The sequence below is a fragment of the Brachycentrus maculatus genome, unplaced genomic scaffold (assembly GCF_059751285.1).
Source record: "Brachycentrus maculatus isolate JH-2025_06_01 unplaced genomic scaffold, ASM5975128v1 h1tg000180l, whole genome shotgun sequence".
NCBI classification, from domain to species: domain Eukaryota; kingdom Metazoa; phylum Arthropoda; class Insecta; order Trichoptera; family Brachycentridae; genus Brachycentrus; species Brachycentrus maculatus.
In genome coordinates, this window is record NW_028280931.1 from 2,570,068 (window position 1) to 2,588,873 (window position 18,806).

At 34.1% G+C, this 18,806-nt stretch overlaps 3 protein-coding genes across 3 annotated transcripts in view; 2 read left to right on the plus strand and 1 right to left on the minus strand.

Annotated features, from left to right (window-relative positions):
* Positions 1-16: 16 nt before the first annotated feature.
* LOC148308018 (dynein regulatory complex subunit 2-like) lies at positions 17-8,068 on the plus strand. Its single transcript, XM_088262476.1, has 9 exons — positions 17-435; positions 1,401-1,514; positions 2,053-2,191; positions 2,494-2,717; positions 3,823-4,020; positions 4,798-4,992; positions 5,434-5,580; positions 6,293-6,549; positions 7,835-8,068. Exons 1-9 carry the CDS (start codon positions 304-306, stop codon positions 7,962-7,964), a joined length of 1,536 nt encoding a protein of 511 aa, XP_088118602.1. The 5' UTR covers positions 17-303; the 3' UTR covers positions 7,965-8,068.
* A 1,150-nt stretch (positions 8,069-9,218) lies between these two features.
* On the minus strand, positions 9,219-9,832 carry LOC148308019 (uncharacterized). Its single transcript, XM_088262479.1, has one exon. It carries the CDS (start codon positions 9,724-9,726, stop codon positions 9,313-9,315), a length of 414 nt encoding a protein of 137 aa, XP_088118605.1. The 5' UTR covers positions 9,727-9,832; the 3' UTR covers positions 9,219-9,312.
* An 828-nt stretch (positions 9,833-10,660) lies between these two features.
* Positions 10,661-18,806, plus strand: part of Prp8 (pre-mRNA processing factor 8) — a 39,971-nt gene continuing 31,825 nt past the window's right edge. The window contains exons 1-5 of the mRNA XM_088262425.1: positions 10,661-10,790; positions 12,920-13,155; positions 14,620-15,508; positions 16,494-16,747; positions 18,156-18,318. Of these exons, the coding sequence (XP_088118551.1) occupies positions 12,933-13,155; positions 14,620-15,508; positions 16,494-16,747; positions 18,156-18,318 (1,529 nt within the window). The 5' untranslated portion in view covers positions 10,661-10,790; positions 12,920-12,932. The remainder of the gene's footprint in view (positions 10,791-12,919; positions 13,156-14,619; positions 15,509-16,493; positions 16,748-18,155; positions 18,319-18,806) is intronic.

Here is an 18,806-nt window from a genome sequence, read left to right on the forward strand (position 1 = left end):
TTGGAAAATAATTAGCTTGTGTTGCTAAGAGATCATTTATCCCCTTCAAATAATGTCAAGTGATTTATTTGATTTGCCATGGAAACTGAAATGTCAACTTTGTTTGATCATGCTAATAGCTTGATGGATTTCCATCAGCAGTATATTTTTAGATATTTAATTACAGATAAATTAATTTAAGTCACACAAGTAAAGAATATTTTGTGCATTGTTTTATAGTTTATACTATACATAAAGTCAGTGTTATAAATTGGTATATTTTTTATTTGATTTTGATATAATTTATCCGAATACTTGTACAAGATGGGTCCAAAAAAGAAGGGAAAGGGGAAAGGAATGTCCGATGAAGAAAAAGCGAGGTATTTGCAGCACAAGGCGGCGATTGAAGAAGAAGCGAGAAGAAGAAAAGAAGAATTGATATCTCGATACATGAAGGTTTCAATTAATTATAATTTCAATAAATTAAAAAACTTATAAAATAAAAATTCATTGGATGTACGCCATATTGATTTTTTTGCACACTGCCTTGGTTGCATTTACATGACACATTAATAAGTAGACAAAAAGATCTGGAGAAATAAATAATGCATTAATTACAGTCCAGTGGTAGAAATGTATATTTTTTTACCCCTATCTACACCCAGATAGTGCAAAGGCACTGCATTGGATCAACATGGTGTTAATTTGATTAATAATTATATTGAGGTACTCCGATCAGTAATACTACGCTTTAGATTCTTAAGTTTGGCGAATGGTATATATGAGGGTACCTGAAGTGCAGAAATTTTTACTCATGAATAACAACAAAGTATAGTAACTTTCAACACAAAGAGTAAATCGGCTCACGAGTAGGTAAAGCTATAAAAATTATAAAGTTGAAGCCTCTAATTAGGGCCATGGTAAGCGGTGTTGCATAAACTGTAGCTCGATTTCAGAGTCACTTGGACATTGGGTAATTTAAAAACAAGACTGATCACCATTATTTTACGTACGATCAAGAAAATATTTCTTCTATACAACATAGTATCCTATGCACCATCACCATATAAGGGTCAACATAATTATGTATATATATATATATATATATATATATATATATATATATATATATATATATATATATATATATATATATATATATATATATATATATATATATATATATATATATATATATATATATATATATATATATATATATATGTTTATAAAAATATATATAAATATATATATATGTATATATATATATATATATATATATATATATATATATATATATATATATATATATATATATATATAGCTATGTTCTCGGAGTTGCATATCTGTACTCGTATTATTTTGAGTAACTGTATTATCTGAAGTACACTTTACAAGCTGCTTTATTTGTTTTATTACAGAACAAACTTCAGAAAGAAGAAGCATTCGCCCGGATAAACCTTGCTAAAATCAATCAGCAGTGGCGTTTTATATTGAGAAAATTAAAAGTTAAGGATTTGCATGCAGAAATGCAGGTGGGTGAATATTTATCATGTAAAATTGCTAATCGCCGTAGTCTAAAACGTCACTACGGTGTGAATGGCGCACAGCGTAATAACAAAGCCCAAAAATTCAACATCTAAATGACAGTGACGACCTAATATTTTTATTCTATTATTAATGTGAACAAAAAAAATTTAAAGTTCCATGTTTTTTCTGTGACCTAATCCTTTAAAGATAAAAAATCTTCTTTTAAAAATATATATAAATAAATAAAAGAATATAAATATATTTTCGAGCATTTTATTATATCATTTCAATCCGATTGGATTACATATAATATTATGTATCCTGCACAAACCATAAACCCACAGTGACAATTTAATAAGCAACATATTTATAATATATTTAATTAATGTATAAATATACTTAGTTGTGCATATAATATATGCATACTTGCCTTTTTATTGGATCTTTTCTCAACTTTTTTCAACTCAACGCAGAGACTTCCTTTGTCTAACGTAAGTCATTATTATATGTGCAATATATACTTGAAAATTTATTTTTTATCAGGTGGTAATATCAATATTCCTGAGAACAAAAGACACAAAGAACTCTGTTATTTGTAAGCTAATGGATTCACTGGAGGAAGCGGAAGAACAATATTCTTTTATGCTTCAATCCCACATGGAAAATATAAGTCAATTCTTAGGTTTGTATACAAAAAGCTATATATTATTCATAACAAATAAACAAGTAACATTATTTGTCAGTCAAATGAGGTAGTTAATAGATAAGTTTCCTTTTTTATATCAGTTTCACTCCTAGAAATAAAATCAGTCCCAACAAATGACTTAAAATAGAAGAATATCTACTAGGATGTATATCTCCCAGAATGAGCGTTCTCCAATTATAGTTCTTATATAGTTGGACCTAAATGGAAAGATAAAAGGAAAAAAATCTATAAAGAGGTAAGTCATTCAATAATTTCAAATAGGTTTATTAAAATTTCAGAAATCAGAGAAAACCGTCTAAAATTCTTCCAAGACAATTTTGAAGAGCAAAAATTCTCTTTAATGGAGAATTGGGAAGACGAACTTCAGAGTCTTGAAGTTAATCAAAAAGATGCGGAAAATCACATGAGACTAGTTATTTATCAGCAAGGAGAAAATATGAAAACTCATACACAGGATGTGACCAATGTTAAGGAACATTTGGTTAAGTACAGAGCAATTACGGTATGAAGGAAATAATATTAATTTATAATAGAATACAGTTATGGTTAAAGACTATGCATGAATCTTTACATCCTAGCAAAGGAGTACAGATGAAATCCTTGATTGACCTAGATTATAAGATGTTGCATTCCATACGGTATGGAATGCAACATCTTATAATCTAGGTCAATCAAGGACCATACCTATAAATTCAACCTGTCAAATTTAATTAAGAAAATAGGTCTTGTGCTGACATCTGTGGACTTCTTTGCAAAGTTTCTTGAAATTTTCATATTTAGTAATCAAGGTGTTAATGTTTTAAATTTGTTTTTTACATTTTAAACAGCGGAAATGACTGAAGTGAATCATTATTAAATTAAAATACAATATGAAAACATTTACCCCCTATAACATTCTCCCCAATAACGCAGTACTTGTTTCAACGTTATACGGGGGTTTACTGTACATGTTATTTATATTTCATCTGTAATACTGACTTGAAAAAAAATACAACTCAAATTTGATTTAAAATCCGTATTGAAAAAAAATTGGGTTAGAGCTGATTAAAATTAGTTAAAAGCTACGATGATTGATCTCAAGAATGCACAATTTCAGTAAATTCTCGATTTTGTGAAAAAAAAATAGCCAAATGTAAATATAATTTACTCCATACATATAGTTTACTTGAAAGTGGTCAGGTTAGGAGTCGTAACAATCGGCGGGTATGTATGAGGAGATGCATGAACGTGGAAGAGGCGAAGAATGTTTGGAAGGACAGAGTGGTGTGGCGCTCTATTCTCTCTGCCTACCCCTGCGGAGAAGCGGCGTGATGGTTAGTTAGTTGTTTTTTTATAGTTTACTTTCAAAATAAAACTCTATCACTTGGAAGTTAATATTGGGCATTGGAGATTCAATTCTGATCATTTATATCCAAGTGTAGTCCATATACTTCTAGACAATAAAAAAAAATTACAATTTAAAATGAATTTTAATTTGTTTCATTAGACTTGTAAGGATTAAAAGTGTTTTGAATTTATTTAAATTATGGAAATATGTCAACATGATTCTTACAAAATAAATCATACTATCGAAGAGATCATTAGTGGAATTTGAGAATGCATTTTAGATGGAGCAGGAACTAAATGACATGATACTTCCAAAACAATTACAAATTGAGAGAATATGGAATGAACTGAAGCGCGTTTTCTGTGATTATGTGAACTATCATGGTCCTAAAATCCAACAATATCAACTCCTCAGGCAAAAGGACGCCACATACAGGAAGGATATCAATCACAATATGGAACTTTTGTTGGCAGCTAGCGTAAGATAAACAATTATCAATGTTCAATAAGATACTTGCAATCAGAACTAATATAATTTGTAAACATTACATTCTTAGTCTTATACTGGTTGGAGGTCAATGTATTTCAAGGCTCCCAGGTCGCTGCTGTCTGAATAGATCAATAGGATATAATCTCCAATTTAGATCTCGCAATTTAGCCCCAGGTCTTTTATAATCCTGGTTTTTACATGGGGCGTGAGTACTCTCACATTCTTGAGTTTGGTTAACACTCCTTAAAGTTAACACTCTCCAGTTACAACCCGCAGTTAATACGACTGAGTTTCGTAACATTGGAAGTAAATTTTTGAGAGTACCGATCGAGTAGTTTCTTCACATGACGTTGGCCGAATGTTCTTTGGCATAGTATATCACTTTAGTTTTCACAATCATAGATTATTACATAAGGACAACCTGCACCAAGATTCAGGAAGTATTTGGGCAGTCTCTGCTTCTAATCTTACTATCATTGATACCTACTTACTACCTTAGTTACACTCATTGATAAGATTAAGTGCCCAAAGGTGATCTGTCTGAGGGGGTATTCCGAAGCGGGATTCTTGTACATCTTTGACACGAGTGTTCTGGTTTACTTTTTTTTTTTTAATATACATACCTTTCTATTTTTGTTTGTAATGTATATGTTATTTTTACTGAATAAATTTAATTGAATGTGAACTTAATTTGGGGTGTACCTTTAAGGTACATTTTTAAACACAAGACATAATTTTTCTTCGAATTTCATTTTTGCGCATTCAGGACATGATTGCTTATTATCAGCATGAATGGGAGAATCTATCAGAAGAATTGGAAATAAAATCTAAAAATTCAAGGGACAAGAGAGACTGTATAACAATGATGTCTGCTAAAGCTAAAATACAAATGACGGAGAATCATATTAAGGATAAAGAACAGCTTACCACTTTAAGCGTTGAAAGCTACGAAGCTATTAAGGTTGGGCACTTTTCGAGTATTAAAATTATATTGCAGGGTAATTATAACAATTAGTTAAAACGTAAATAAGCTTTGTTGGGAAATTGAAATACAAAATTGTTAGCAATTGAAAAAATTAGTTTTAGTATTTTTATGATATTTAAAAATAAAAATAAAAATTCCTGATGATTTCAATGTGTTATTATACACTCATTATATTTCTCTACCTAGCTCAGGACTAGTCGACTTGTCTTCATATAATTAAAAACCGAGTTGATACCGCACCAAACTGATTCTGTACATCATTTGGATGCAGATAGCCATCAACCAAAGATTTGTGATTAGTATGTTTGAATACCTAACGTGATGTGTTGGGTTCATATTATCAAAAATAAAATTATTTAACAGTAAAATGTTATAAAAAGATAAACAAACTTATTTTTAGAATTTTCCATGTTTTAGAAATTAGAGAGGTTATTGCAGAAAGGTCAAAAAGTTCAACAAATGGATGCTATGTGTAAAAAGTATGAAATTGAAGGGGAAAATGTTCTTCAGTGGAGTACTGCATTAGAAGTGAAAGAAGACACTAAAATGACAAAGGAAATGGCGGTAATATATAAAACATATCATTATAGCAAGCGTGTGAGAGGTGAGAAAGGTATCTGGACATACTACCTTGTTAAATTAAGAAGCTTTGTACATATTCAGTCAGTAGATAAAAGTTTTGTTTATTATCCCAACCAAGTGCATAATTATATGAGAGATATTCTCTGCTTCACTACATTAAAAATACTTAAATTAATTAGATCTTTATCTTCTTTTTCTTCATGAGCCCTCTGTCCTCCACAGCTGGATATAATAGGCCTCTTCCCCTTCTTTCCATTTCCTTCAGTCGGTTGCTCCTTGCAGCCAGTTTCTACCCCCCACGGCGACTATGTCCTCGCACCATCTCTTTGGGGTCTTCCGACAACTCTTTTATTCTCCCAAGATCTCCATCGTGAAAACATTTGGGGTCCTGTCTTGCAATATGTCCCATTGCCATTTGAGTTTTACCACACTCCTGCCAAATCAAATCAAATGAACCCGAATTCCGAAACAAGGTTACCCCAGGGGAGTAAAACACAGCATTCAGAATCTCACACCGTCCCAACGGTCTGCCCCACGGATTCTAAGGGGGGGGGGGGGGGCAAAAGCAAATCTTAATGCAGTTCAATAATTATTAGTGTAATCTTGGGCATGATTGTGGACCGGACAATGAATAATGATTTTTTTAAATAATTTAAAATGAACTGAGATTTAAAATGAAAATATGAATTTATAGAAGGATATTGAGACGTATGAGAAACTAGAAAACTTCTGGTTCAAGTACAACAGAGTGAATGTTCACTTGGTGACAATGAAGGCGGAAAGGGACAGTCTGAAGCAGGAGAATCGCAGGATGAAGATGTATCTGAAGGCGTTCCTGGTCAAGGCTGCTTTGGAGGGCAGTGCCAGTATCAAGGCAGAGGCAGCAGGTAGGCCCAGCAGCATGAAGATGTACAGGTTGACACCAATGTCGGGAACAGACACAGCGGCAACGTGAGTATTATAATTATTATTAAATCATCTCAAATTAAAAGTACATACATGAAATAAAATAATAATTCAGTTGTCTCCTCACAGATGACAAATAATATTCTCATAGCAGCACTAAAAGAGGTCATTGTAATGCTGAATTACTTATATCATGAAATAAACAATATTTATATCGAACACTCTATGAGACTGCATGCAAGTTTGAATGTAATACAGTTTTACAAAATTTCAGGGAAAACCAATAATTGCGTGCGATTTTGGCAATCCTAATACTACCCTGTAATACTGAAATACCATTTAGTGGACTCCTTTACTTTTTAATAAATTTTTATGAATAATGTAGCCTAGTGACAAAATCACGCATTTATTTATATTAATGAAGTAAAAGGCTGATAATATATTCAACAAACGAATATTTAATATGTCTAACATTTGATTGAAGACCGGTCAGAAGTAAAATTTTCCGCATCTGCTTTTTTGATGAAAAGATGGAGTCACTTGCTTTGCAACGCGAAGCCAGACATAAACTGTTCCTTTGAAGCGTTAGGTATTTTGATTTATAAAAATTAACACCTTTCATGACAAGTCTTCATGCTCATCATATAGGTTTGAAATATTTAATTTAAATTTAAATAAGGTTTAAATATTTAATTTGCTGCCCGAAACCATTAAGATTTCCAGGAGTGATCAGGTCTTTAAGAACAGTGTCCGTCGATGGTTGCTTAGCATTGGAAGGGACAAGGTAGAAAGTGAATTAATTAAAGTCCAGGTGTAATTATCTTATTGAAAAACCTTTAAACTGTAAATTATTTTGTATCTCCTGTATGTTACGTTTATAATCTAATAATTAAAAATAAAAATATTATTAAATAATTAAAAATATTATTAAAAAATAAAAAAATAAAATTAAAATTGTATTAACATGTTAGTATTCGGCTCAACACAGGCCATGCCTAAAGAGCCGTAAGACGTATAATAAATGTATATATGAAATGAATATGTATTTTTGAATGTATCTATGTATTATGAAATGAAAAAAAAAAAAAAAAAAAAAGGTTATATTCTGAAGTCATTGAAGATTCAAACAAATTATATTTATGTATTGCTGATTCTCTACATCAAAAACTTTTACGTGTCATTGATTTTATCATGCGTCTATTTGTTTTGTTGCGTATATTAGAGTTTAGCAGAAAATAAATGAGATATTAAATAAATCTATCTATTAAGTCAACCTATCGTGTTAAAACATATCAATTATTACCCAAATCATTTTCATTACTTTTTCCAGACGAAGGCGCCCGGTAACTTGCATCGAAGCTAGTACGTGTAATGCGGTGCAACACGAAAGAAGGATGCAGCAATGGAGAACCAAAAACTCGGGAAATTACAACATTCGTGTGCGACGCCATTGTTGGTGAAGAAAAATCGTGCAAGAAGAGTTAATGACAACAAAAATTACTTTTTCAACAATCCCATTATTGATCCTTAATCATGCCCAATATGGCACTGCTTAAATTTTCTAAGATTTTTTTAGTTTATAAAGTTAATATTTTTAATTTTTTTTATAAAATTAATACAATTTGTACTGCCAGCTGTACTTTATAATTATTCATACTTGTATTTAAAGTGAACTTTATTGATAAATTGCTTCCACTAAAAACATGTTTTATTTGGTGACCAGTTGCGATGACATATTTAAAACAATGAAAATGAGACTTGTTACCATTTTTTTTTTGATATACTCTTTTTTTGTACGGAGTTAAAATATCAACACCTCAAGCACAAAAAATAGTGAACATTGTTCATGGCAGAAAGCGTGTTTATTGATATGTAAAAAAAAAATAATTGTCAATCAATTTCCACCAATAAACTGCTTATCAAAAGCCATTCATTTTTATTTCATTAGTGAATATATATGTATAACTTTGGGCAGAAATTCCTGTTTCTAAGAGTTTTATATCTGTTCCTTCCAAATTTGTGTATTTTTTATAATAAAATTGTATTCATAAATGTATGCGAGAAGAACAAAGAGACGCAGTTCATGGACTTTTATTTTGTTTACAATATTGTCCCCACCACAGTAACTCCTTTAATATCGTATATTAAGGGTGCAGGCCCAATATTTGTGTGTTCAGATAGATATAGGTACCGTTAAATGTGGCACTCGCTCTTTGTCTATTGGCGTCACTTTGTTCTTCTCGCCCTTATAACTTTTAATGAATAAATAATTGTCTTCATTTGCGCTTTTCCGTTTTCCTCATCATAAGTGTTCCAGTACCATTAGTCATTACAAAATCAATAAAATTTAAAGTAATATTTTTTTAATCTGCATTTGTATTCTGTAAAGATGATTCATACGTAAAGGGTTGATTGTAAAATATATGTTAAAAAATACTACAAAGCATGGTCCCTTAACCCTTTGGACGCGCATTGACTTAAGTCCCCCAATTTTTTTTCTCCTTTGGACGCTTAAATCGAATTTAGTCCATGGCTTGTAAAAGCCACGGACTATAAGTCCATGGCTTTTACAAGCCATGGACTAAAGTAAACAAATAAAAGGAATTTTATAAAATACTTTATTTTTCATGGAAAATTTGCATTTTTCAAATCAACATTTATTTTTTGCCTAACGCGTTCAAAGGGTTAACATATTAAAGTATAAAACAATCAAGAAATTGAAAAAAGGTTTATTTTAAATATTGAACATAGTCTTATATCAAAACATATTAAATCACATTTTATGAACAGTATCTCGGATGATTAACTTCATTCCATGGGCACGACTCCATCGAAACCATTCTGGTCTTCTCCTAGATTGAATGGATCATCGAGGGCGGTAAGCAGTTGCACAAATGCCTTATGGCCTTCTTTATCTATTTCTTGGGATTGATCGGAAAACACAATGAAGTTTCTGCAGTTTATTGCTTTTCCTTGCGCGACTCCGTGGACTTCCACCCATCCTTCAATAGGCTCCGAAATTGGACTTTTCAGTCGGACGGTAACATCTTGGTCGTCGACCGTACGTATCGTAAAATTATCACCATTCGAACTTATATTTGAGATCTTCCCCCAACATGAAACGTTTTCACCGTTCCTTTGAATTATATTGCTACCGATTACGTACGGTATTTGAATCTCACAATTTGAAAACTGACCTTCGTCTATATCTTCGTGATCCATGTTTGTTAGTTTTTTCTTGAATGTAAATTAAAAAAGAGTGAAATATAAAATTCTCGCGACAGACGAAGAATGGCGCCAAACAAACGAATATTGTGGAATCAAACGTCAGATTTACATATCTATGATTTTCGCTATGAGCATAGACAAATATTTATTGAATGATGAAATAATTTGGCGAAATAAAAATAATTATCTAATATTATTATCGAACAAATATTTTTATGAAAAACTTAAATTAACAGTAAATTTAAAGCTTCGTGGAAGAAGTGAATCTTCCACGAAGCTTTTAAATTTATTCGATACTAAAAAGCAAACTTTTTTATTTATATACTTTTTTTTTAAAATAGTTTACATACATAAATCATATATTTATAATATTACCGATTAGTAAATTCTGTTTCTCATTTGGGACATAGGATTAAGGTTAACAAGACTGAAACACAAACAATAAAGTTGAAAAAAAGATTTTTTTACAAATCGTATCGTATAGAAAGCATGACCCCCAATATAAAATAATTAAGGTCAAATGAGGACTCTTAAGTAATTCTTATAGCAGCATTTGATTGTTTTAAAAATATAAATCCTTTATTTCTCAAATCAGATAACAAATCCTAGAATTAAAAATACTGACTTCTGATTTTTAAAAGAACGTTACAGTAAAAATGCAAATTATGTTTTTTTTCACCTTCATGCATTTTCTCTGTCTGTCGACTATTACATGATATTTTTTACCTGCTATGCGAATAAACACGACTGAGACGTCTGTGTAAGATAATCTAACGTTTTATTGACCAATAGTTTATTTGGACTCAGATTTCTTCAAGTTGAGAAATGAAAAGAAGAAAATCATGATTGGTCCATGTCCCCAAAATTTACCAAAAATCTACCGAAATCTACCAACTATCATAGACAAATATAACCAGAGACTAGAGAAAATACATTATAAAAATCCGTAAATGGCCGCCCGGGCTGCCTGTCGCGCTGAAAACGTTTTTCATACGATGCATTGATTTAAAAAATTAATGTGAATTGTTAGTTTAATAAAAAATAATAGGGTTTAAGTGGTAAGTACAAACAAAAGCCTGTAGATCGATCGTACAATAATGGTTACTTTCGCGCATTATTGGATTGTTTTTGTTTTACCCGCCGCGTGATAAAAATCCTAAATTGTTTTTCTGATGCTTATATGTATGCATTTGTATTTAACCACGATTAATGTCGCTGATAAATGCAGTTATGCGTATTGATTACAGTCCTTAATATGTGGAATATGAGTGTAACAGTACCATAATATAAGAGCCGGTTGTGCCGACCGAGTTTGGTCGCGTTCTTCGGAATTTCACACGACTCCGAATTTGTTCCCGGTTCTATTTTTTTCGTATTTTCTGTATCCTAAGATTATCCCAGTTTTGCTTAATACGGTTTATCATTTATCTTTTTCATGAATGACCCTTCATTTTGCGTAGTTTGCTTCTCTTTAAAACGTTGATGATATTCAAAGTACGCATTATTTTTGGACAACATGCATCGATACATGTTTGACTGATTGAGTTGCGCAGAAAATTGACGTATCTAGTCAAATCAAATAAAATAAAATCAATTTATTCAATATTTAATAAATACATAATAAACTAACAATTAAGGCGTATACATTGAGAACATAAATTAAAGTAAGATAGAAGACTCTTGTTAAAGTAAAGATGTAGAAGAATCCCGCTTCGGAATACCTCTTCAGAGACATGGAACAGATTAACACTTTATTTACCAACGAATTTTTGAAAGAAATTTGTAATAATAGCAAAAAATACACACAAATAATAAATACATTCTTAATTTCTGTACCAATCGTATTAACACGTTGTCGTCGGGACACGGCATTTGCCGTTTTTGTCGACTGTCGGTTATCGGCGGGAAACGGCAATATACGGGTTTGTTATCAGCGTGAAATAAAACGCGTTGAAGGGTAATCTGCTACCTGGGTGCTAGGCGATAGTCTGTTGATGTCATTTGAGATGTCTTGTCCAGATTGGCTAGTGTGTCGCTTGTAAAGGCATCCCCAGAAATCTAGAGTTTTTATGCGATCTCAATCTCAAGTTTAGTTTGAGCCATTTCACGTATTGGACTATTTTTCATACCGCTCGCACTGTTTCGTTTACTGTTTGGTATGTTATTATTTGAATATATTAGCATTGTATAGGGAATGATACCTCGGAGGGGAAGACTATTTTTTTATAGTTTACAATGCTTCTAAAATTGTGAAATACGGAATACTTAATTAAAAATTATGATTATAATTTATTTTTGATTATCAAATGTCATATATGATTTCTTTGAAAATTTCAATCGAAAATATTATTTGGTTTAGAAATTGTGTCAATTTTAAGAAAGCGATATATTTTTGCGCTAATCGCGAAAAACACCCGCTATAGGCTAGAGTCTATTGTTCGAAGCGCCCGACTACAATGTGTTAACTACCAAAAGCCCGACTAGTCAGCTTTTGGCTGCCAACTGTAAACGACTAAATATCGATTAGTCGGTTTTTCTACCCTACGTACTGGAAATAACTCTCACAATTATGTTATCACTCCATCGATTTCAAATTTGAACAATTCATTTGAAATGGATTTTTACTAGAAATAAAAATAAAATAAATACACTATTATTCGTCAAAACTTGTAACACATTAAAGACAATATTTTTAATAACTACAAAATGTATCTAGAATGTTTCACAATATGACATTTTTTGCTTATAATTTCAAGTGCAAAAATATTGTTTTCAACCAGTAAATTTTCGACAAACAGTAATGCATATATTTTTTTCTTAGTTGATATCCTTTTTTAAGTAAATAGTTCAAATTTGAAATCGAAAAAGTGATGCACATAATTGTGAGAATTATTTTCAGTACGTAGGGTTGAAAAACTGACTAATAGTTTTAATTTACGGTTGGCAGCGAAAAGCCACTTGTCGGCTTTTGATAGTTAATGTGTTTTTTTTTTGGGGTCAAGGGATCTTGCATCGCTTATGTCACTGCGACCATATTAGGTCTATTGTGACTTCCCTCTGTATTACAAACTCGCTGCCAAGACCTACATGAGTCATGAAACTCACGACCTGTCTTGGTGGTAGGAGCTTCATTGTTCCTGGTCCTGTGTATAGAATGTTCCTCTCGCTGATCGAGGGTTTGTGTCAGATTCGCCGTCGCTATGTCGCTGCCCCCGTACCTGTTGGGCGGCAACGCGGCGTGGGCGGCCATGGTGGCGCAGCAGCAGCAGCTGGCGGCCGTGGCGCAGCTGCAGCAGCAGCAGCACATGGCGCAGCTGCAGCAGCACCTGCTGCACGCGCAGCACCAGCACCAGCAGCAGCAGCAGCAGCCGCCGCCGCCGCTGCCAAAGCACGACATCACCGAGGAGAAGCTGCAGGAGAAGGGTGAGCGACGACTTCACCTTACCTAACCCAACCTAACCTACATACTAATTGATAATGCTGTTATCAATTAAATACATAAAAGGAAATAACTTCCGAAAAGCTTAATGTTAACACACTATCTGCGGTAGGGTAATTTTACCGTTTCAGTCGACTGGTGGTGTTGGGCGGGAAGGGTAATTTTACCTTTTCACTCAACTCATCGTAAATTGCGTGTAAGTTATTTTTACGCATGATTTTTGCGGCATCTTTTGATCTCATATCGATGTATACAGTATGGTAAATGTCATCACTTTTTTTCTGAGATGTTTATCTCTATTATGAGCGCGAATCCGCCCGCAGATAGTGTGTTAACACACTAAGGGCGGGAAAGGTGTTTCTACCCATTCGGTCGATTGATGCTTAACCTGTTAACCGGGCAGGACGCATAAATACGTCAAACGTAAACAGTATTGGGTACGGGTAGGACATATGAATACGTCCTTGAAATATAAGTTTATTATATTATATATATGGACGTATATTTTTCGAACAACAAAGGTTTTAGTCATCCATACATGTCTCGACATGAATTTAAGACACGGAGTGAATCAGTATTTGCGCCCTTTACAAGTTGCGTAATTGAACAGCGGACCGCCCGGTTAACAGGTTAAGGACGGGAAGGGTATTTTTACTTCCTGCGCCAGCTTTATTTCAATGTTAGAGTAGAAGGTTTTTTAAAAAAAATGTTTTTATATGAATATTATATTATGTACCAATCTCTTTGTTAAGGTCTTAACTATATGTACACATATATCGAATCCCGTCGCCAGCACTCCGCAGGCGTAAAAAAATATCCGTCCTTAGTGTGTTGACACATTTCGGACAGTTTTTATTTCCTGGCGACTGGATTTGTAAAAATACCCTTCCCGTCCTTAAGTATCAATTGTTCGAATGGGTAGAAAAACCTTTCCCGTCCTTAGTGTGTTAACATTAAACTTTTCGGAAGTTATTTCCTTCTATTTAATTGATAACAGCATTATCAATTAAATATTATTATTTTATAATAACCATTTTAAGAGATATATATTCATACATTCTCACATATTAGCTGATTTATGATAAATAAATATGTGAATATGGAGTAAACAGGAAACATTAAATATGGAACGAATTTGAATGTGTAAATATGGAACACTCGTGGACATGTGAATGTGCAATGAACTTGAATGTGTAAATGTGGAAAGCATGTGTAAAAGTAATATTTTTCTTTGTTTTCACTTAAAACATGTTTAAAATATGTTTTTACAAAAAACTGCAGCCAAAAATCATTTATGTATCTAATCAAAAATCATAATCATTTATGTTTTTGTTAAAATTTAGATCCTCTGTTTTTTTAACCTTTTGAACTGTGAAATAGTATTCAATTGAGCCAATTATTACTCATTAAATTATATTATTTATGTACATGAGTTATTTTATTTTCAGCCCAAAAATGGCAGCAACTGCAGTCGAAACGCTTTTCAGAGAAGAGAAAGTTCGGTTTTGTGGATGCCCAGAAGGAAGACATGCCGCCCGAACACATACGCAAGATTATCCGGGATCACGGGGACATGACCAGCAGGAAATATCGCCACGACAAAAGGGTCTACCTCGGAGCTCTCAAGTACATGCCGCACGCTGTCATGAAGCTGTTGGAGAATATGCCCATGCCGTGGGAACAAATCAGAGATGTTAAAGTCCTGTACCATATAACCGGAGCCATTACGTTTGTGAACGAAATCCCGTGGGTCATAGAACCGGTGTACATAGCCCAATGGGGGACTATGTGGATTATGATGAGGAGGGAAAAGCGAGACCGTAGACACTTCAAAAGAATGAGATTTCCGCCGTTCGATGACGAAGAGCCGCCACTAGATTACGCAGACAACGTCCTGGACGTGGAACCTTTGGAGCCGATCCAAATAGAGCTGGATTCCGACGAGGACGCCAGCGTCGCATCTTGGTTCTACGATCACAAGCCTCTAACCGGCACCAAGTTTGTCAACGGATCTACCTACAGAAAATGGTACCTCTCTCTCCCGCAGATGGCAACTCTGTACCGTTTAGCCAATCAGCTCCTGACGGATTTGGTCGACGATAATTACTTCTACCTCTTTGATTCGAAGAGTTTCTTCACGGCGAAGGCGCTGAACATGGCCATACCCGGAGGTCCCAAATTTGAACCCTTGGTTAAGGATAACAGTGCCGGCGACGAAGATTGGAACGAATTCAACGATATCAACAAGATCATTATAAGGCAGCCTATCCGGACGGAATACAGAATAGCTTTCCCGTACTTGTACAACAATCTGCCGCATTACGTGCAACTGTCGTGGTGAGTAGGACAATCCTCCACAATAATTGCCATTATTTCCTCAACCACAATACACAATGTATCTCATGCCAGCTTGAGTGCAGATATGTTATTAGAAATGTGGGATATTAATATTAGATTGTGAGATATTGATATACCCCACTTTTAAAAGTTTGTAATGTGGGTGCTGATATTTGCATACAATAAAAAACAATCAAGCCGCTTCCCCATAGGGGTAGGCAGAGAGAATAGAATGCCACACCAATCTTTCTTTGTAAACAGATATGTTTGTAATTTTTCACTGTCAGAAAATTATGTGAATTTTGATTAAAGGCAATGATTACTTCTAATTTCCATATTTGTTAAGAATTCCTTTGAGTCATGCAAATGATACTTTATTGTGCAGTACTAGCAATATTATAATACTATTTGCTACTTTTTTGTGGCAGATATAAAATGTGATTTTTCTACCTTTCTAGAAAGATTCTCTAACTCTAGAGTTATGGAGAGTAAAATTAATAGCTTGTAAGGACACTTTTGTCTGCCTCAATGGTTAGTGTGTTTAGCTACCGTGCTGGAGGTCCCGGGTTCGATTCCCAGGGGGGATTAAAAATAAATATTAATGATTTTATACTTAAATATTTATTTAATATTATTCTGGACTGGTCCCTGAAGCGCAGGAGTGATCACCTCGCCGTTATGTGAGTAATGATCAAGATATAACTGCGTCAATAAGAAGCAGTGCCCTAGGCACCATTGGATGTGGATAAAGGTTAAAAGAAAAGAAGAAGGAAGGACACTTGCAAAATATTTTTGCTTTAAATTAACATCTGCGATCACGGGCTTCAATTAAATTATTATTATAACAAATTATCGATTTTCATTGTTGGTGCCGGTGATTTTAAAATATATAATTTTTTTGAAAGTTCATAATTTTTTTATGGCTTAAGGTGTCTTTCTATAGTCTTCTTATTTCTGCCGTATAACTAATTTCTTTGAATTTCAGGTACCACACTCCGAATGTTGTATTTATCAAAACGGAAGATCCCGATCTTCCCGCCTTTTACTTTGACCCGCTCATCAATCCGATATCACATCGCCACGCCGTGAAATCTCTGGAGCCGACCATCGACGACGATACAGAGTTTATTCTTCCCGAGGAGGTGGTGCCCTTCCTTCAGGAGACTGCTCTGTACACGGATAATACGGCCAACGGCATATCTCTCCTGTGGGCGCCTAGACCTTTCAACATGAGATCTGGTGAGTTTAATTGTGCATTGCATTAAGTCAGCGGTTCTTGACCGTGTTGGAGGTACCGAACCCCACCAGTTTCATATGTGCGTTCACCGAACCCTCAATTCGAAAAATAAAATATGTTTTTTTGGAACTCAAAACAAGTATATATTTATATACAGGTGCACAAAATTAACAAAACCATTAAAAACAAAGAACAAATAACATGAGTTTCACATAAAAACCATAACAAAGTAATGCACATTTCGCAATGACGACACGTTATGACAATAGATCTAGTACATTTGTTATGACCTATTTAATATCCAATCCCAGTAAAAAAAAATTGCGATGAGTAGGTGCATTATTTGTTTTATTTTTATTGCTAGATTAACATATTCCTTTCAAATAATATACTAGATCTATTGGATAAATGAGTATATCGTGCGTCGTATCATTTTTCATAATATCGTATTATAAGTCGGGTGTGTGTTTTGATCTCCACCGAACCCGGAAGACTGACTCACCGAACCCTTGGGGTTCGATCGAACCCAGGTTAAGAATCACTGCAAAAAGTGCTTGGATTAAATCATTCTTCTCTGTAGGTAGCAGTTAGTGCCTTTGGCTACCATACATGAGGTCCCGAGTTTGATTGACACATTGTTGTCGGGCAGTTTTTTCATCAACCCCAACCTTAATTATACTCAGACAGTCTGCCGCCCGACTCTCAGTATACTAATCTCAAGTAACCGCAAACCCAATTCCCATCTGTACAATGTTTTTTAGCATATTTCATGCTCTACCAAAAGTAAGCAAATAGAACGCTCATAATTGCCTTCCGCTCTCTAGCAACAGTATGTAAAAAAACGCTTGTCTTGAAAAATTGGTAAGAAATTTAAAATATCTTGTGGAAAAGCCATCATCTTCCGATTGACCGTGAAAATCGTATGTAGATCACACCAAATCTATTTTGAGATAATTTTAAAAATAGACTTACACTTAAAAAAAGTAAAAAATAATCCTGGTTTCTTTATAAAACTGTGAAAAATTTTACTACTCGTGATAATAATATGATTGGAATATTTATATGGTGCCATTTTTGCAAAATACTTTCTCGAGGGTGCTTATAAAAACGTGGATAATATGATCATGATAATATGGATAAGGTACACGGCACATCGGCTCCAGTCCTCTCAGCGTAGTTGCCCTTCCTGAGCACCCTTTGGATACGGCTGACAAACCGTTCAAACGGGACCTTGCCTTTATTTTTACTCTGACATCCTTACTGACAATATTTTATACCATACCATTTGTTACTAGAACTTTGTGCTGACCGCATTGTAATGTCCATCAAAAAAAATCATCAGCGATTATTTTTCCCACTGCGATCAAATAATTTGACATGGTTTTAATTATATTTGGCTTTTTTTTTAAGGGCGATGCCGTCGCGCCATCGATGTCCCAATTGTGAAGACCTGGTACAAGGAGCACTGTCCCCCCGGGCAGCCCGTGAAGGTGCGGGTGTCCTACCAGAAGCTGCTCAAGTACTACGTCCTCAACTCCCTCAAGCACCGGGCTCCTAAGCCGCAGAAAAAGAGGTTAGTTTTACACTTCTCTGAGAGGCGATATGATTCTCTGAAAGCGTGTTTGATAGTCGGGCAATAAGTAATCTTTGGGGGAAGACTGAATCGCAGGGAGGGGGGTGCAGAAGTGCGCCGGTACAGTCGCCTCAAGAGTATGGCAACACGGGCCGTGCTGACACGCCTTCCATCTCCTGCCAAGGCTCCATGCCGGCAGTGCGATCATTATGGGAAAGGGAAAGATTATCCCATACTTATTAATAAATTTTAATCGGTGCGTGAACCCAGCCATGAGGTGGCTGAATTTATATGACTAAATTTTAAGCTACTCCTGATGAAGCTTCTACTTTATGATAATAATCACTTAATTACATGGTATAGTTAATGATGAATTTTAAGCGAGTGTTAATATTTAGCGAGTTCACAGGTTTTTTATAACTAATTAGTTTCTATACATATTTTTGTTTTGTGACATTTGTGATATTTCCAGAGTTCAACAAGTTCCT

Coding starts and splice junctions, on each gene's coding strand:
- LOC148308018 (XM_088262476.1), top strand. CDS start 304: ATGGGTCCAAAAAAGAAGGGAAAGGGGAAAGGAATGTCCGATGAAGAA. Junction 2,718..3,822: donor TTAAGTACAGAGCAATTACG/GTATGAAGGAAA, acceptor AATGCATTTTAG/ATGGAGCAGGAACTAAATGA. Junction 6,550..7,834: donor GGAACAGACACAGCGGCAAC/GTGAGTATTATA, acceptor TACTTTTTCCAG/ACGAAGGCGCCCGGTAACTT.
- LOC148308019 (XM_088262479.1), bottom strand. CDS start 9,726: ATGGATCACGAAGATATAGACGAAGGTCAGTTTTCAAATTGTGAGATT.